This window comes from Oreochromis aureus, linkage group 23, assembly GCF_013358895.1.
Source record: "Oreochromis aureus strain Israel breed Guangdong linkage group 23, ZZ_aureus, whole genome shotgun sequence".
Lineage (NCBI taxonomy): Eukaryota > Metazoa > Chordata > Actinopteri > Cichliformes > Cichlidae > Oreochromis > Oreochromis aureus.
Window position 1 is genome coordinate 24,419,042 of NC_052963.1, and position 18,296 is coordinate 24,437,337.

Sequence of the window (18,296 nt, forward strand, 5' to 3'; positions counted from 1 at the left end):
AGATAATTTTAAAGTCTGGAAAAACTGGATCCCTGCACCTCTGACTGTTTGTGGTGTCAAAGGTCAAGGCCCAAACCTTTAAAATAACAACCGATCTTAACCGATCAGGTCAGTACTACAGCACCCAGCAGCGAGTTAGAGGCTGTGAGTCCTCTGTCTTTGTTCTTTTATTATTCTGTTTTCCAAACAGCCGGGGGAGTCTCTGCGCTGCGCCGTGTCCTTTCTGCCTCTGGACGGCCTTCATTATTCATGAGCTTTCCAACTGTGCAACCCAAGTCCTGCTGGCAGCCTGTACCTGGCCTCGTCTGTCAGCACCTCCCACCTGCGGGACCTCCCGAGGCGCCGTGCGTCACGCAGCGAGGTCAGAGATAACACATGAAACCAAAAAAAATCCCAGAGCAGGAAAATGAAAGCTTTCGTCCCGACCGCAGATATGACAATCTGACCTGCAGAAGGTTATTTATGTGCACTGTGTGAGCTGCGGGGCTTCGGTAAAACTATGTAATGAGATCACATGCTCAGGATCAATGTTAGCATCCCTTCACTGTGTTATGGCTGCTTTGAGAATACAGCAGTAAATCAATTATTCACTCATAAGGGTTTAAATGGACTTGCCTCGAGCTCCGTCTCTGACTTACAACAGCTCTAATGTACAGGAGAGCAAAGTGATCAGAGAAGCAACTAGATCTGGTTGATGTCAGTTTTTAAACCGCTAACACTTTACCACTTTACCTCCTATTTATCTGCTTTTACGACTTCTTTAAGCCTCCTTTAAGAAACAGAACTTGCTTCAAATCAGGTTCAAGCCCGACTTAACAGGTAAGCTTCCTTTGAGAAACCCGAGTACCTTCAACAACAAGCAGAACAGAGGCAGAAAGCAGCAGTTTTCCTCAAATTAAAGCAGTCATTTCTCCCAGGATACTGGGAATGAGTGAAATGCTTCAGCAGGAGCAGAGCAGCAGGATTACACACATCAGCGCGCTTCAGCTACTTGTGGCATTCGGATCCTAATTATGATGTAATTACGAAGGATTACAGAAAAAGTCGTTTCATTAATCAGCTCTCACATGAAGACAAACATGCAGCTCAGATGTCCTCCCTGAACTCTGCAGACGGTTACAGCAGGTCTGTAGGTTTCACAGAAAAATGCTCCGACTTGTTATTTACCTGCAAACGGCAGCCTGCTTGCAGAGGCGACACTGTCCCCCGTGGATCTGCAGGAGGACAAATGCTGGCGTCCTGTCAGCCACTCCGAGCTAACGCACTGCTGCCTGCCTCCTCCCTTCCCCTCCAACCCGGTCTTGTGACTGTAGGGACGACAGCTGACACTGCTCTTACAAAATAAGAGCCCTGGGCTCTGAGAGTAAAGGCACTTCTTCTTTGTGACTGACTCCCACTTTTGTTTTATTATTCCTTTCTTTTCCTGCCTGTCACTCTGGTCCACTTCTCTGCTCTCTTTGACTCCCGTCCCTGTTTTCCAGGTCAGTGTGAAGTTTCCTGTTCCTCTGCTGTGCGGCTGAAACACACTAAAGCCTCGTGATGAACACACAAACCTTCCTAATTAGTTTTTTTTAAGTGACACCTTTCCCTAAAATAGATATTAATAGGCTGGCCGCTCTGTAATCTTCACCAGTCTTCATCAACAATCAGGCCGCGTGTCTGAGGAAAGTGAAATAAGTCCTCCATATCAGTTCAGCTGCCAGACAGGGCCCAGCACTACACACAGGAGTGAGTCTTTATTAATGTCAGGACTCGTTTAGTCATTAGCTGTTCAGTCAACTTTTAAATGTGACATCATCACTTCTGCAGAGCAGCCAATGTCATCAGTCCAGCTTGTCTGCTTGCCAGCAGGATTACTCAGTAATCAGGACAGATCTGCGGGAGAATTTGATCAGAGCTCAGTGCGGTTTAAAGTGATCAATCTTTAAAGTGCAGCTCAGAGTCCAGTAGTTTTTGGAAGGATCCATTACAACACTGCCCCTGTGAGACATCAGGAAACTGGACGTTTTCAATAAGAGCTTTGCAAAAACAAATCACACTGAAATCAGAAAAACTGTCTGCTTTTGTCTTGAAGTTCTCAGGAAGATATCACAATCTAATCCAGATCCAGGGATCCTCCTGGATCCAGGGGTCAGTGTGGTACTAGATTTCATTTGCTCGTGCATAACGCCCATTTATGTTCATTGGATGGTCAGAAATAACAGGAAAATACACAGATTTCTGTCAGGTAATGTAACACGGACTCATTACAGGTGCTGTGTAGTTAGCAGTCATGCTTACGTCACCTTATAAATTAATCAGGATAAACTGTTTACTAAAACCAGAGAGGCAAAGTGATTATTAATGAGTCAGATTTAGTGAAGATGTAGAAAAGTCAGAGTTTCATCTCTTGTGTTTTTGTTCCTGTTACCTGAAACAAACCTGCTTATTTCACTTCAGTTTATTACATTTACACACTTAAATAAATGAATGTGCTGTGTGATGAAGTTTCTTTTTCTTAAAGATTGAAGTTGAGCAGACTGAAGGTTTATAAATATGACGTGTGTAAGCTGCTGTTTTTTCTTTGTATGTAATCATCTGTCAATACTGGGTTTTTTTGGGCCTCTACATGAATAACAGATACGCGTTCCTGCTGTTGCAGTAACGCTGAAAAATCTTGGGCCATGTTTGAGCTCAAATATGGCAGATATATTAATTAACAACAAAACCTGGGATGAATGATAATCAGGCTTTCCTAAAGGAAGGTGGTTGTGCCTTTTCTTTTCAAAGCTGAGCAGCCTCCTGAGATGAAAGCTGACCCATGTGACCACAGAGATGGAGCGAGGTCACGAGTTCATGAGACCATCAAACCAGTTTAATGTCACTCGCTCCGGTCTGCTAACCATAACCTCTGTGCACAGATCACACAGAGACAAACAAAACACATCTGCTCAGAAACAATATTCATCCACTTTAATGACTGCTCAGCAGTTTTTCTTCCCTGTTCTGCTACACAGCCATAGCACCAAACATAAGTAGCTGCTTTTCACTGTGTAAACTGTCCCGTCTGTGTTCTGCAGGGTCACTTTTCCTGCAGCGAAGTGACTGAAATCTGCTCATTTCAGTCCACAGGAACAAAGAAGGCAGCTCGGGTTTCATTCTCACTGAAAGATAGCACGCACAGCTTTTCACCATGGAGAGGGCTTCCCAGCAGAAACACTGAGACTCACTGATGAGTACAACATGTACTTTCTCTCACTTTTAGATTTACAGCCTCCATCTAAATCCCACAGGACCAACAGAGACAAAGAGAGGAATAAATCCAATTAGCAAATTAAATCTTTTTAGTGGGCCACAGAATCGATATGTGGGTTTTTAATTTTTGTATGAACTTATTTTTATGAGCAAAATATTATCAGAAAGTGAAAATGACAAATTCAAACATGCTTCCATGCCAGGACATCCCCGGATATAATTGCACGTTTGCTATAAACATGTGTAAGGAACCTTAAAAAGCTAACACCTTCTTCAGTGGGAAGGTCTTTCCCCTCAGTTCCTCCTTATGAAGCAGAACCTTCTTATAACTGAGCAGAAACTATTGAAAAGAGCTTTAATGGTGTCACACATTACTGGGCCTGTGTGTGTTTCAGACATCTGAGCCACATCTCTGATTTCTCAAAGCTCCTCAGGCCTTTATGACACAGTCAGCATTATAGAAATGAGACAGATGGTCTCATCTGCAGTACCCAGAAATCACAGTTATCTTAGTTATTAACTGTAATCTTGATTATTTAGCATCATTACTTATTAACTTACCAAACACCAAGTGTTTGTTATGTGAAGGTGAAAAGAGAAACCAATAAATAAATAAACAGAAGAAATGGGCATGCACACAGGACCATCTGTTATTGAGTCAGGCGTCTAGGCTAACGAGTGTCTCAGAAAAAGCCCACTTTGAAAGGGCGACCACTGTTCGCTATTGGCCATCAGAGTCCAGATGGACAGATGAGTGGCGAGCCGACCATCCAATCAAAACTTTGGTCAGGCATCACCAAAAAGGACCCGGAGAGAGATCGGAGATGAAGGCAGCTCTACCAGTTAATAATCCTTCACAGGTTAACTTACATAAACATCTTACTTCCTCTAAGCAGATCTTGTTCACCAAAATCTTTCCATCTATTCATCACCAAACCAGTCCAAACACGTCTTCATGATTTGTTCCTTTCAAGAAATTCATAAATGTTGGTCTTTTTTTTCCTTTTTTCTGATCAAAGGACACTCAAAGTGTATCAGTATGATTTTACTTGAAGACAGAGAACTGCAGCTGTTTTCTACTGATATATCTAACAAGGTTTCCTGTTTTCTGCACTGAAACACAAGACAAACTGAGAGCTTTGTAGAGAAAATGAACAGACAAAGAGAAACTGTTTTATCTCCAGTTTTATCTCCATTATCATGCTTTCATAATCACTGAAAGTCAAGATAATAATTAAGATTAACCTCTGATTAATGGTCCAACCCTAGATTCGGATGTTCTTTATCTCTGGATGTGAAAACATAAACTGTCTTAGTTTGTGTGGATAATATCCTGCTCGCTCACAGCAGCAACCACCAGGCTTCAGTTTTCCTCAGTTTTGCAACTTTGTAACTTGATATGAACTCTTTGTTTACTCTGTGTTATACTTTATTTAAAAAAAAACAAAAAAAACATTGCCCAGGAAGCTAAATCTGTGAAAACATCTCGATAACTTCTCAATCATCCAGGTAAGGAAGTCCCCAAAACACGAGAGGAATGAGAAGCATCAGCTGAGTATAGTGTGAGAGGACAAAGTGACAGCCCTGTTTGTAGTTTCCTCCCTAACTGATTGATTTTGTGCATAAATACAGATGAAACCACAACACAGAGATTATCTTTGACTTATAAAAATGAATTCCCCAGCCCCGCAGCACTGGAAAACACTGGAAATATTTCCTGCTACCCAAAAACAGCATTCAGGACTTTCCATTGACATAAACCATAAACCGGGTACAAGTCAGCTGGTGATCAACAGGAGTAACTCGGACGCTTCTGGGTTTATTTATGAGGCCTATCATGGAGTTCAGTAGGTGTGCACATACAGGGCTCTAGAGTGCGACTTAATTTGGTCATTATGCGACTTAATTTCTCAATCGTGCAAAAAAAAAAAAAAAAAAAAAATCCTCTTCAAGTCTGAAAGTCTCTGTGTGGTCAACAACAGACACACATTATGCCCATATCGTGGTCTAAACCAATAAGAGATAGTCAGGGGCGGGACCTGTCTGATTGGTCGTGGTCCAGATATTCCTGTAGTCCTACGCACGTGTATGTTTGAAAGTGCAGGCGGATAGAGAGAGGTGAGTAGCTTGAATAAAGCGATATTGATTCATTAAATCCTGAATCGACTTTTAAATATAAATATATTTTGCCAGAAACGCCAGAATCTTAGAATTCACAAAACTATTTTAAAACCAACCAAACAGCTAAAACGGCCAATGAGAGCAGGTAAACAGATTCCGCACAAAGATGTAAACACAAAGCGCAGACCCGACGCATCAGAATCAGTGAGATGTCGGCTTTTTTTCAAAAAATGACCTCTGACAAGAAAGCCTCATTTCTGCTGTTTAATAGCAAAGAAATGTAAACTTTTTTAAATAATGCCAAATTGCAAAACGCTTAGCTGTGTCTCTAATAAAACCTCTGTAACTTTGCTCTGCTTCACTTCAGCAGCATGTTTATATGTTGACTCATGGTTTTCTTCAGTTTTTGTTCTACTGCAGAATATTTTTAAGTTTATCTGCTATAAAAAGCCCGGCCAGGAAAATCTCCTTCATGTTTTTCTGTGTTTTATCCTCAGTTACTTTGACACAAAGGCATGTGGTGTGATGCTTACACCTCTCATGAAGTCTCACAAGTGTCAGTACTGACAAATGATCAGAATTATAGTATTTCTGACTGTCTGAGTCAAAATTGACTGGAATCGAATCTGGACTTTGTGAATCGGAATCAAATGGATTGTAGAAATCAGTGATGATACCCAGCCCTAGTAAGTAGCCTAGGCCTGGCAGAAGTGGATGTAGCTGTGGGTAATGAGAAAAGATGAAAAGAACTATTGATATATTTTTCATTAAGTTAAGGCCTGATCCGTCTAAAATTCATAGCCAGCTCTGACACGGACCCATCAACCTCTGAATGCTGAAAAAGCACAGTGTATCCAGAAAATACATTACATGCTACGATAAATGCACTGCCCAAGTCTCCCCTCTCCCCGTTGCCTTTCAGCAGCAGGCAGCAGCAAACAGGTCGTCAGAGGAGGCCGAGATGATGATTAAGTTTAACATTGTCTACAATATTTCCAAAGAGTGCCACAGTACTTTAAGCACAAGTACTTTTTGAGTAACTTCTCTTTCTTGTAGAAATGTGCTCCAAATAAAGACAAGATCAATATTGTCTGTATGGACAGCAATTAAAAAAATAAAATAAAAAGTGAACATGTAAAGCAGTGGGGTTCAGCGATGCGGTTGAAAAATTTGGGTGCACCTAACTTTTGTGCTGGTGCTCCTAAGAAAAAAAGTTAGTCTAGAGCCCTGACATAGACAGACAAATTTGGTGCAGTTTGGGAGGGTCACATGTCGCGTGTCTCGAGGCTGCTTTCAACAATCAACAATAGAAAATATGAAATAAACAAATTAACGCTGCCATGACAACTTCCCCCGGCGCCATAAACCAAACCAAGCTCATAAAACGCTGCAGGACTTACCCGACAAAGGTGACAGGACCATGTTCCCCGACCTCTGGACTTCATCGAACTTACTGAAGATGACGTTCAGCCTGCACACAGAGAGACGGAGCAGACAGTCAGAACCAGCTGGTGTTATGATGTGAGGAAAGCACCAAGTTAAAAAAAAGGCCCTGCTGTGTCCTCTGAAAAACAGAAAACTGGCTCATTTCAGGCTCCTGGGAGAGCGTTTAAATAGGCCAAAGTAACAGCACAGAGTCTACAGCCTCCAAAAATACACAGACGACGGCAGATATTAATAGAACAAACACCAAGAACCACAATGTCACTGTCACATCTGCTGACCTGATGGACAGTTTGAGGAGGAAGCACCCATCATTTAAAGGACGAGCTTTATTGATAACAGTCAGTTACTGTTTGTGCGATTAAAATGAAAACTATTTCCTGATTATTCAATTAATAACCTAATTATCTGCCAGTTAATCAGACACTGATCATCAGATTAAAGCTGAAGCTAAAAGTCAGTTAATTAATAAGACCATCACTGTCAATCTAAGCAGTGAAAAACCCAACAAAAACTAATTAGAAACAGTGTTTTTAAAGGGCTGTGAATGCCTTTCCTTCTTATGTGAAGCACAGTTATTTAAACGTCTGTTACTTTTCTACTTGTAACAGAGTAATGTGAGTGTGCACCACCAGCAGTACCACAGAGCCCTTCACGTGATGAGATTTACAGGGAGCGTTGAACGCACCGTGACTGAGGCAGGCCCTTCTTTCCCAGGTCGATCCGCACTCGCTCGCCGACGTGCCGGTAGATCTCCACCAGGCAGTTCATGGCGCCATCACGCACCTGTGGGCCGACAGGTAAACACATTACTTGAACATAAAGAGATCGCTCGTTTTAAATCATCCTGAATATGTGTTCGACACTTTAAAAACAATTAAATCATCTCCCATGACGCTCTTTGGCTGCTGTCACAGCAGAAAAACACATGACTGTGATGACACGTTTAACGTTAGGTGTCTTTCTTTCTTTACTTTGTGTCCTGGTGCAAATCCATCTGTGTGTGTATCAGCATTTACAGTGACGCTTCCACATTGACGTTCTCACTCTTATTTTGAAAGAAGCTCCACGTTACACCGGTTTAAATCGTTCTCTTTGTTTTGTAGCGTCTAGATGCAGATTAAAAGCAACAATAAATACACACCGACTTTAAACTAAACATCTGAACTGTATTCAAAGCTGTGACTTTTTTCTCTCTGCAACTGATTAGTGATGAAATCAAACAAAAACTATAGACTTTAAAATCTGATAAGGGTAGTTGAAGGCCTGACTGAGCATGCGTGAGTGTGTTTGGCTTTGGGAAGGGAAGTTCATGGGCACGGCTTCCTGTCCTGAGGAGGAAGTGTGATTCCGGCGATGACGAACCAATCAGTAAACAGCAAACAGAGAGGGGAGCAGACAGACGATAGCTGAGGATCCTGATGCAGAGCTGGAGGACCACAGACTTCATCCCTGTAAAGCGGTGTGGGTAGGACAGCAGCTAAAGCAGGTCCACTATGGTGTAATGTTTGAACTCCACCAGCAGAGGGCAGTCAAACACCAAGATTACTGCAGATTAAAGAAACTGTTCTCCAGCTGAATGTGGAGGAAGTTGGCTGACCTGCACAGTACAGCTGTTTAAAGCCATCACAGGACTGCCGCTCAGCTGCTGTCCTGAGTGTTAAGTCCTTTCACTTGTTTCTGGAGCACTCCAGTATGTAAGTCTCAGATACTGACTGCATATGAACCACTACAGCCCATCAGGCCTGCTAAACTCTGCTAGATGAGCCAGTAAAATGATTGGTGAGGGGGTTTTAAGTTTTCACACAACGGCTGGAAGCAGCAGAAATCTTTCAACCTAAAACATCCTCAGCCTTACTTTATTAAGTAGCAGCTTGTCTTTTTACACAATTATGCATCACAGCATTTTTCTATTCACTGATTCACTGCTGAATTATTGCACATTTTAATATATTTTCTGTCTTTTTAAAGTAATTTATCTAGCGTTACCTGGTTTGATGTGAGAACATGTCTGAAGCGGACATTTTCCAGCTTCCTGTGGAAAACAATCCGACTCGATCCTCAAGAAGCTGTTCACGGTGCATGTGTGAAAGCGGCTCCAACCACAGTGTAACCTGGTGTGTGTGCGCGTATGTGTGTGTGAGTGAGCAGGCATTGTACCTGGCTGGTGGGGTCTCCGAGGAGGCTGCAGATGTGAGGAACGATTTTACTGAGCGTCAGACTCTGAGAGCCAAACCTGAAAGATCAAAACACAAAACTGACTAAAGTCAAGTAAAACTGGAGGTGAGCTCAAAGACACATGACATTATCAGTACGCTTCCTTTACTGTGAATAAAACTTCCAGTTCGTGCTCTTTTATTTTGAAAATCACCCACACACTAATTTCTGCGTTTTTTAAAAGGAAAAACAACCAAACCGTCCCTAGCTTCTCACACGTGAACGTTTGCAGCTTTTCTTTTATCCCATGAACCAGTTTTAGGTTTGAACTTTTGAAATAAAAATCAGAAGATGTGACAGTTTTATATCTGAAGCTGTGATAAACCTCTCTGAATATTTCCTGAAACTTTAGAACTAAATAAACAAACAAAGAGTTAACAGAGTCCCAAATATAAGCGCCAAACCTGCTGTTACATTATAAATCAGTTACTGCTTTCAATAATGCTAATAACTTACACGTTCAAAGTTGAGATGAGACACAGGCAGAGTCCCTCTCTGGTCCTGTTGTTCTTGTGCTTGAATCCTCCCATCATTCGCTCCCACACATACTGAACGCACAGGGAGAAGACAGAGAGACATTAACACGTCACCTGTAACGTTATAGTGACGCTCTGTTGGAGGACGAGGCTGTGGTGGATAAATCCAAACATGCGTGTGGAAATGTGTGTGTTAGACTATGGTAATTTACTTTTCTGTGAGTTTAAATTTGAATTTAAATCATTGATGGCAAAATTTCTCCTGTGCCGTCTTTTTTCCCCTGTAGTTTGCAGAGTTATGACACCAGATGTGATAGGTCAGCGCCACCATGAGGTTATTATATCGTGCAAAACAGTTGTTTGAATGAAATATCACCTCACAATACTGGAAAACACTCTGAACAGCTCCTGGGATGCATTTAAATTCAACAAATGTTGATGGTAATTGAACGTATTTCTGTTAAGGTGGATCTCTTGTGACTAAAGGCATGAAAAAGGAGATATGATGAAGAGTATGTGTACCTGTGGGTTTGCAGCCTGGTCCATGATCTTCAGCAGAAGTGCTTGGTCCTGCTCTCTGACTTGATCCTTGGCGTCTCCCAGTCGATCGATAAGACTGGGCAGGACTGAAAAAGGAAGAGAGAGTTGGTGTCTACAGCCTGCAGTGATATCACAAAGAAAGCTTAAAATCTAAAGCAAAAACCTCCATGTTTGGATATTAAAGCAGTGTTTCTAAAACTAGAAGAAATATAGAGAGAATCTAAGCTTTGGTCAGGAAAATAAAATCATCTGTTGAAGCTGAAACTGTGGGGTGTGAACTCTGAGTACTGAATCAATTTTCCTATTGCTGCACTCGTCATCTGATTATAGAGATTACTTCCATTACTTCCATAACAGCACAGAGAGTAAGTTAAGTGAAAGACTAAAAATAATGGCTGTGATATAAACATTAAGTCTACGGAGGATTACTAAAGTTTAAATAAGAGAAGCACAGAGTAAAATGGGATTAAATATCTGTGAGCCACATGAATGAAATCCTGCCTGTATCGGTGGTTTTATTATAGTAACAGTGAGGAATGGGAGGAACTGTCTAATGCAGACAAATAAATACATTTGAAATCAAAAGTACTTCCTCACAACACTTCAAAAATAACATAAAACGCGTGTTTGGCCACACAGTATCACGCAGTTTGGCTGAAAGTTGCAAATCATTTTTGAAGAGGTGAGCACGATGTGTGAGAAAACTAGATGTTAAACACTGGAGAAGACATGATGATGGACACAAACCCCTCTACTAGAAATAAGTTCACATATTTGGAATAAATATTTGGCTCTAACAGTCAGTCTGAGAAGCTGATTCCTGTAAACTGTTTTTAACTCTTTGCAGTGTTTTCTCTTTTATTGATTCAAACTGCTGTGTGTTTAATGTGAGTAGCAGGCTCTTTTCTCTCTAACAGGTCTCACTATCACTTTATAAACCCTCTTGCTGGTGTCCTTCTATCACACACCATCGTGTAAATGTAAGAAAACACAGTTGTTTCATTTTTAAGTGGTTTTTTTTATTGCAGTTTTTGATATTTTAGTATATCGAACTATCATTCCAGCCATTTCCTCCTATGAAAAACAATAAAGTAACATTAACCTTAAATAATAATATAAATTACATTTAATACACACATGTAGAGATTTGCAATGAAAACATAAAATAAAAGCACTTAAGGTGCATCAAAATGTAAATTAAACACTTTTAATTTGAGAAAAATGCATATTTATATACATTTTGTGACATTTCTAAATATTTAATAAAATAACAGATTTTTTTAATGCACAAAGTATTATTTTAGTATAAATACATCTATCTAAAACTAACAAAAACAGGTTGAAGTCATTTTTAAAAGTAGGCTGAAGCTCATGTTGTTATACTGTTATTATGTGTGCAGTAAATAACGAGGAGAGGCTCACCAGTTCCAACCTGTGTCCTGAATCTCTCCTGCAGCCGGCTCACCAGAGCCGACAGGATATCCATCCCCAGTAAAACCACCTGAAACACACACACCATCACACAGGCGGTTAAACTGATCCACAGTGACTCCTCCTCCAGGGCCGGCAGCTCCACAGCGCCGCAGCAGCACAGTATTTGAATATGAGCCGCAAAGGGTTATGGGTAACACGGAAAAGCAGCGGTTTCAGCTCTAAAAAGGTAGAAAAAGGCCGAATAAAGGCTGCTGGTGTATTTGTGATGTGAGCTAACAGTGTGAACTGCGGTCCCGTGAGCTGAAGCGCTGACCTGATTGTGAACCGTGAGTGTAGCCGCTGTGTAGATCTTACTATCAGCGCTTCGGGGTACGGGGAAATAACTTTCCTTGTCATGGGGTGGTTTGGGAAACTCAATGAACGCGTAGTGAGAGCTTCCCTGCTGACACCATATCAACACATTCGCACCACCTGAACCGCGAGTTCAGACCACGGTGCAATTTTTGGAAACTCTCAACAACAGAGAGAGAGATTGAACGTGACTAATGTAAGAGCGACTGAAATAAAAGACCGCCTCCCCTATGGCGCCATCCGCTGGACGGAGAGTGGGACGACACCGACGTAGATATTTAAACGAGTTAGGTTACAATCTATTTTCATTGTATAACAACGCCATTCTTATTCCAAGGAGTTTATTTAAATTTATCAAGACACTTTGTTTTAATATATTCATACTCACATTTGTTACATATTTACCTGTAAGCTCTTATATACTTGGAGTGATATTCACTGCTTTTAAATTGTATATAATTTTTTAAAATTGTATATATATATATAGAGAGAGAGAGAGAGAGAGAGAGAGAGAGAGAGAGATTTTGTTTTTTTTTTCAAATTGAACTTACACCTACTGTATATTTTATACTTTATTTCGGTTCTTTAAATATTTTTTTAACTTATTCAGGTTTTTGTTGCATTTATGTTTTCGTTCACTGAGCTCTTAGATTTGATTTAATCTCACATATTTTCACTTTTCTGTGGAATCTTGTCTCTCCCACTAAAAAGAAGAAAATAAAAAGTTGCCATCCATGAGTCCAAAATTATTAAACCAATTATTGTCTCAAAATTTCATGTTACTGACTCAAACTTTGGAGAAAATAACTTGAAATTTTGCATTATTAAGTCACACTTTTTAGATAATAACCCAAATTTTCATATTAGCTGTGTTTTGGTTTTGTTATTTCAACTAATGATTGTTTGCTTACTAATTAATCGACTGTGTATCTATAAAAGAGTAAAAGACGGGTATTTTCACTGATTCTGACAAAAAATATTAAATACATCATGATGTTAGAAGTGACTAAAATAATTAACTCATAACAGTTTTTTTTTCCTGCATATGAAATCTGTTGGTGTCCACTAAAGGAAAGCCACTGAGGTCACTTATTTTGGGGTAGGTCTCACTTACATAAAATACACTTTTGTTTATCAATTGTGCAATGAATTAATTGTGAAATATGAGGAAAATGCTTTGACATCTTATAACGAAGGTATTATAGACTCACTTTTATAACCTTATGCAGATTGGCAGAGATTTGTGGTTCATTCTGAGCGGGAATAATCTGGATTATGAAAAACACTTTCAAGTTTACAGGGATCTGTTTAGTTTTGCCTTACTTCCTGTCACATGTCTCCTGATTAAGAAGTGGGGATTCATATTAAACATGGCCAACACTTCAAATATGTAAAAGCAATCCCAGTGAAGCTAAAGCTCAGGCTTCAGACTGCTCTGAACACTCAGTTTATCACAGTGTTTTCTACTCTCAGCTCCATATCATATCACAAAGAGCAGATATGTAGTCAAAATATGACCTTTAACCTTTAGATCACCCAAAAACATCTGGACATGAGTATGTGAAGAGGGAGAATTGCTGCTTTTCGGCTTTACATGATGATAAAGTGAATATCTTTGGATTTTGTGGTGACATTTGAATAATTCAACTAAATGGTAAATGGCCTGCATTTGTATAGCGCTTTACTCAGTCCCTAAAGACCCCAAAGCGCTTTACACTACATTCAGTCATTCACCCATTCACACACACATTCACACACTGGCAATGGCAAGCTACATTGTAGCCACAGCTGCCCTGGGGCGCACTGACAGAGGCGAGAGACTACTACAAATAAAATGAGTGTTTCTGACATTTGATCCACTAAAGAGAGGAAGAAATCAATATGGAGATTAATCTAAACATGTATCCATTATTCATATCATCTTAAATCCTTCCCTCATATTTAAGCACTTCACTTCTGCCATAAGAGGCCGCCCATAAGCAGCCTGTATTTACAGCTGGCTGGACAGCCTTTTAATTTACATCAGAGGCCTGTGATCGATTAACACGAGCCATTATCCTAACAGCTTGTGAAGGAGCCCTCCTCCATCCTTCACGCTCAGCGCTGGAAGGTTTTAGTGCCCTGTTAACGGCAGCGACTGGCTGGAAGCTGAGTCTCTGTCAGACCTGCTGGCTCGCTCACACAGAGCAGGAAACTGGGCTAATGGGTGCTGGTAAATTAAGCTTGCCTCTGCCGTGCTCGCCTGGGAGCCTCGCCGTCCTCGTTACGGCCCCACAGACATCACCAGGACGGACAGAGGAGGCTGTGTTTCCAGGGCAGCGCGGGATGCAGCGATACGATTGGTCCGTATGTATCCGCTGCTCTTACTACTGAGTGAAATGATGCCACACCAGACTCCAGTGAAAAATCCGGCATTTTAGTTAATAAGACTAAAAGTTCAGCAGCCGTTCAGGAGCTGAGCGGCTGCTGAGGGTTTACAGAGGGTTTGCTTTGGTAGACAATGCTGCAAACATCTATTTTATAAAACAGATGTTTATAAAAAAAACATCTGGTCTTCCACCAAAGCATTTTTACCATTGGAGTTTCATTCACTGAATATTACCACCGTTTTGTTTTTTTTGTCTATCAGACAGGAAAAAACCTTCTATTAAATCAGGTAACACAAACTCTACCTATATCAGAAACAAATCCATAAATTTGTCCTGACTTCCTCCCCTCAACTCCAACTAGTCGTACTGTTAAAAGAGAGTTTTTCCTTCCCACTGTCGCCAAATGTTTGCTCATGGGGGGGTCGTTTGATTATTGGGGTTTTCGCTGTGTTATTACACGGTCTTTAACTGAATGTTGCTTTGAATTGCTGCTATATAAATAAAAGTGAACTTAACTGAACCCAAGAAAAATACGACCATGAGAAGAACATATATGAAGGAAACCTGAGAGACATTACAGAAGCCTCAGATATGTTGGACGGTTTGTTCCCACAGTCTGGCTTTGAGTTTTAAGGCATTTTTAATAAGTAATATTAGAAAAGAACTGGGTAGCTACATGTAGTTTGTACAAGAAGCAGAGCTGGTGAAAAATGGTAACAGTTGAGTAAATCCATCATCAGGGTCAGGAGCTCTGTAACTGTCCTTAGATTCTCTATGATTAATCGATTAATCAATAACATGCTTTTATTCAGTGTTTGTTTGGCTAAGTCTGGCACATTTACATGCAACCTTTCTATCTGACCGGCGTGAAACACGAGGGTTCATTGACGGTTTCGTTTGTTTAAACTACACAAACTTAAACAGCAGATGGTTGTTTTTGTTTTATTTTGCATATTTGTGGAGTCAGCACGACTCTGATTCGTCCTCTCTGGCACCGCTGCATTAAAAAGTGACATCATCAGCTTAAAGCAGCTCTACATTACTGTGCACTACTCCCATCTCTATTGATTAACCAGCACCAGCGGCGGCAGCAGCAAACGTCCATGTACAGCATGCTAATCGAGCAGCACGGGGAACCGGGCTGACTGCAGCTGAAGGTAAACAGGCTTGTGGGTTTTTCATCAGCTCTCAGACAGAGCAGCGCTCCACGAGGAGCTGTGGTAATTAGCATCGAGCGGTTTCAAGCTCAAACACACAAACGAGGTGGGGAATAAGAGGCAGGAAGACTTAAAGTACCACCTTAAAAAACCACAATAAAATAAATCATAATTCTGGACTCTATTTTCTTCTATTTAACAGAAAGGATGGTTAGATCTCCTTCAAATGGCACCGTACACTAACACAATCTGAAACCAAGAAGCACTGAAAACTGCTCAGCAGGCTTTCACCATCATTTTCAAAGGTTACCCCAAGAAGACTTTTGCATATCACTAAGTTAATAATAACTTATCCTGGTCCTAAAATAAACAGAAATTCAACTCTTAACTTCAGTCATTTCTCAGGACATCAGCTGACATTACAAAGATGTGTCATTTGTCAACAGGAAGCCAAACATTACAACACATCTGGAGGGTAAAGATAACAGAATAAACACCACACTTGTATTTAGTGGGGCTTTGTTTGGCCAATTCTCTATTTTGTCGAGCTGTTTAATGCCATGTTATTACAGGTCGGCTTTAATATTTTTGGTTTCTACAACTCAGGAATTCCCCACCTCCTCAGAAAGAATACAGTGACTCTCATCGTGACTTAAACAGAGCGTTTCCTTCCCAAAACGACCAGCCATTCAGCTCTTTTTTAAAGACACTCAGTGAGGGATGAGAAACCTAATGAAATGGTGTGTTAGACAGTTAACACACCCAGCCAACACTCTATATTAAGGACACTTCTCGAGCCGAGTTTCACAACTAAATAAAAGCACCACTCCCTCGGTACTGCAACAGCTGAGGCTGAAGTGCTGTATTCATGAGCACACTGACAGATGTGGGGACTCTTTTTTTTTTTTTTTTACCCCATCTCCACCCTCCAGCTGCTGCTGCTCTGCTCACCTTGAAGTTGCTGGAATTGACCCAGGAGCTGGCCACGCAATCCACCATCCTGTCCAGCATGCTCTGGTCCTGCTCCAGCTCCGGGGACCTCTCCTCATCCAGGATCAGCTCCATGACCTCCTGGCCCACCTGGAGCCTCTTCCCCAGGTCCTTCTGCGTCACCTGCTCCAGCAGGTACTCCATGCTCACCGCCTCCACCTCCTCCTCCATGGCTGCAGGAAGCGGACTCCCCCAAGTGGTCTTGTTTTCCCTCCTCGCTCCTCCTCACCTGTGGTCCAGCGGAGGTGTTACAGTTGGCAGGACCTGCAGCAGGATTCGTACTCGGCGCTTGTGCTTAGGAGGCAGCTAATGTGGAAGAAGGAGAGAGCTCCAGGCTGTCCTGCTGCGGAGGGCTGTGCCCGGCATTGGGCTTCATTCTCCTGTACAGCTTTGCTGTGATTTAATGAGGGGGAGAACAAAAAAGGCGAGAATTAGAGCCAAGTTTCCACAACTATCACCTCCAGATTAAAAGACTCCAGCCTGCTGACCTCCAGATCCTAGCGTGGTCCTAGCAGTGCCTCTGTGCTTTCAGCTAACGGGCCGTTAAGTGGCGCTAACACAGGTGACCATTAAGTTAGGTGTCAGGACAGTTTAACTGAGCTGTTAGCTTCAGCTGCTAGCTCGCTGATAGCCTGCTTTCTATCCAAAAATACAGCCGAGCTGGTGCTAGCTATGCGGGCAAATTCAACCCTGTTCTCCCCGCAGGAGAGCCGTGAACGCCTCTAACCTGTCTCTCGGACTCCTGGCGGCTTAATTAACTAGTTATTAATTCAGCGACTGGCTGTAAATCCACTCACCGGATGGACTGACTCGTTCCCAGGGAAAAAAGTCAGAAGTGGCGATGCTGCCTCCGGCCACAAACTACCGTTACTTTCCTCCGTGGGGCTCGGCGATCACTTCCTCGCTGGTGAAATCTTAATCTTCTGGCAGCTCACGCCATGTCTGCGCTTCTAACCCCTCACCTCTCTAACTGACGAGCTGCCCGCTGCTAATGAAAAAGGGGAAGATTATTATTTGCCGTAGTAAATCAAATCATGACCCCTGCCAGACGCCGTAGAGTCCTGCAGCGAGTCGAGTGAAGCCGCATAGTCACGACACCTCCCGGCAGAAGCGCGCAACTACAGCAGGAGGAAGGCGTACATGGGTGGGAGGGCTCTCCCGTCAGCTTCAGGTCACCCCTTTTAAAAATTCAAGGTGTGCGTGTCAGAGTCAAGAGGTGTCATTTTCGTTTCTGGAGCAGGCCGGGCCCAACTTGGCTCCGAGATGACAGCAAAAAGTATTTATTTATTTTTATGGTGAATGAGAAGTTGGAGAGAACTGAGTTTGGAGACCACTGCTCTGTTGCAGATCTCAAAGGTTAGAGACAGGGCCTGCATTTTGATCCGGTTGTCTAAAAGTCTCAGAAGAAATCACTATGCGCACTGTGAACGTAAGGGCTGTAAATGTGCTGATTTCTTAGATTTGTTTGGCATATTTGTCACACTTGCATGTTTCAGATCATCAAGCAAATTTTATTTTATTTTTTTTTTAAAGATAAGCCAACTAAATATAAAATGCAGTTTTGAAATGATGATTTTATTTATTTGGCGGGGGGGGGGGAGCTATCCATATCTGGCCATGTGTGAAAAAGTAATTCACTGCAAATTACCTATGATTAACCACATTTTTGGAAAACTGAGTTCAATTTGAATTAAAACAGAACATGTATGACAAAATGAGGCAGGCTAAAAGAGCTGAAACAGCTACAGAAACAGCTGAGAAACAAAGTCACTGGCATCTATCAGTCTGGAAAAGGGTTAAAAAGCCATTTGTAAGGCTTCAGGAGTGCAGTGAACCAAATAAAAATTATTCCAAGAGTGCGCTGATGACTCATCCAGGAGGTCACAACAGAACAGAGAGAACAACATCTACAGAGCTGCAGGGCTCACTTGTCTCAGTTAAGGTCAGAGTTCATGATTCAACAT

At 41.7% G+C, this 18,296-nt stretch overlaps 1 protein-coding gene and 1 non-coding gene across 19 annotated transcripts in view; one reads left to right on the forward strand and one right to left on the reverse strand.

Annotated features, from left to right (window-relative positions):
- LOC116320952 (CLIP-associating protein 1-A-like) overlaps nucleotides 1–17,405 on the reverse strand; it is a 51,987-nt gene extending 34,582 nt beyond the window's left edge. For 12 of the 18 annotated variants that reach the window (XM_039606585.1, XM_039606582.1, XM_039606587.1 and 9 more), the window contains exons 1-8: nucleotides 17,130–17,404; nucleotides 16,294–16,725; nucleotides 11,454–11,532; nucleotides 10,014–10,117; nucleotides 9,472–9,563; nucleotides 8,959–9,034; nucleotides 7,487–7,584; nucleotides 6,756–6,826 (exon numbers count right to left, since the gene is read on the reverse strand). In XM_039606585.1, coding sequence (XP_039462519.1) covers nucleotides 6,756–6,826; nucleotides 7,487–7,584; nucleotides 8,959–9,034; nucleotides 9,472–9,563; nucleotides 10,014–10,117; nucleotides 11,454–11,532; nucleotides 16,294–16,503 — 730 coding nt within the window. In that variant the 5' untranslated portion in view covers nucleotides 16,504–16,725; nucleotides 17,130–17,404. Of the gene's footprint in view, nucleotides 1–1,167; nucleotides 1,281–6,755; nucleotides 6,827–7,486; nucleotides 7,585–8,958; nucleotides 9,035–9,471; nucleotides 9,564–10,013; nucleotides 10,118–11,453; nucleotides 11,533–16,293; nucleotides 16,726–17,129 lie in introns of those variants that run through there. The other 6 variants (XM_039606581.1, XM_039606576.1, XM_039606575.1 and 3 more) reach the window with 2 other exon arrangements.
- LOC116320981 lies at nucleotides 11,848–11,976 on the forward strand. The gene has a single exon (XR_004199491.1). It is a non-coding gene; the product is annotated as a U4atac minor spliceosomal RNA (small nuclear RNA).
- Nucleotides 17,406–18,296: the final 891 nt, after the last annotated feature.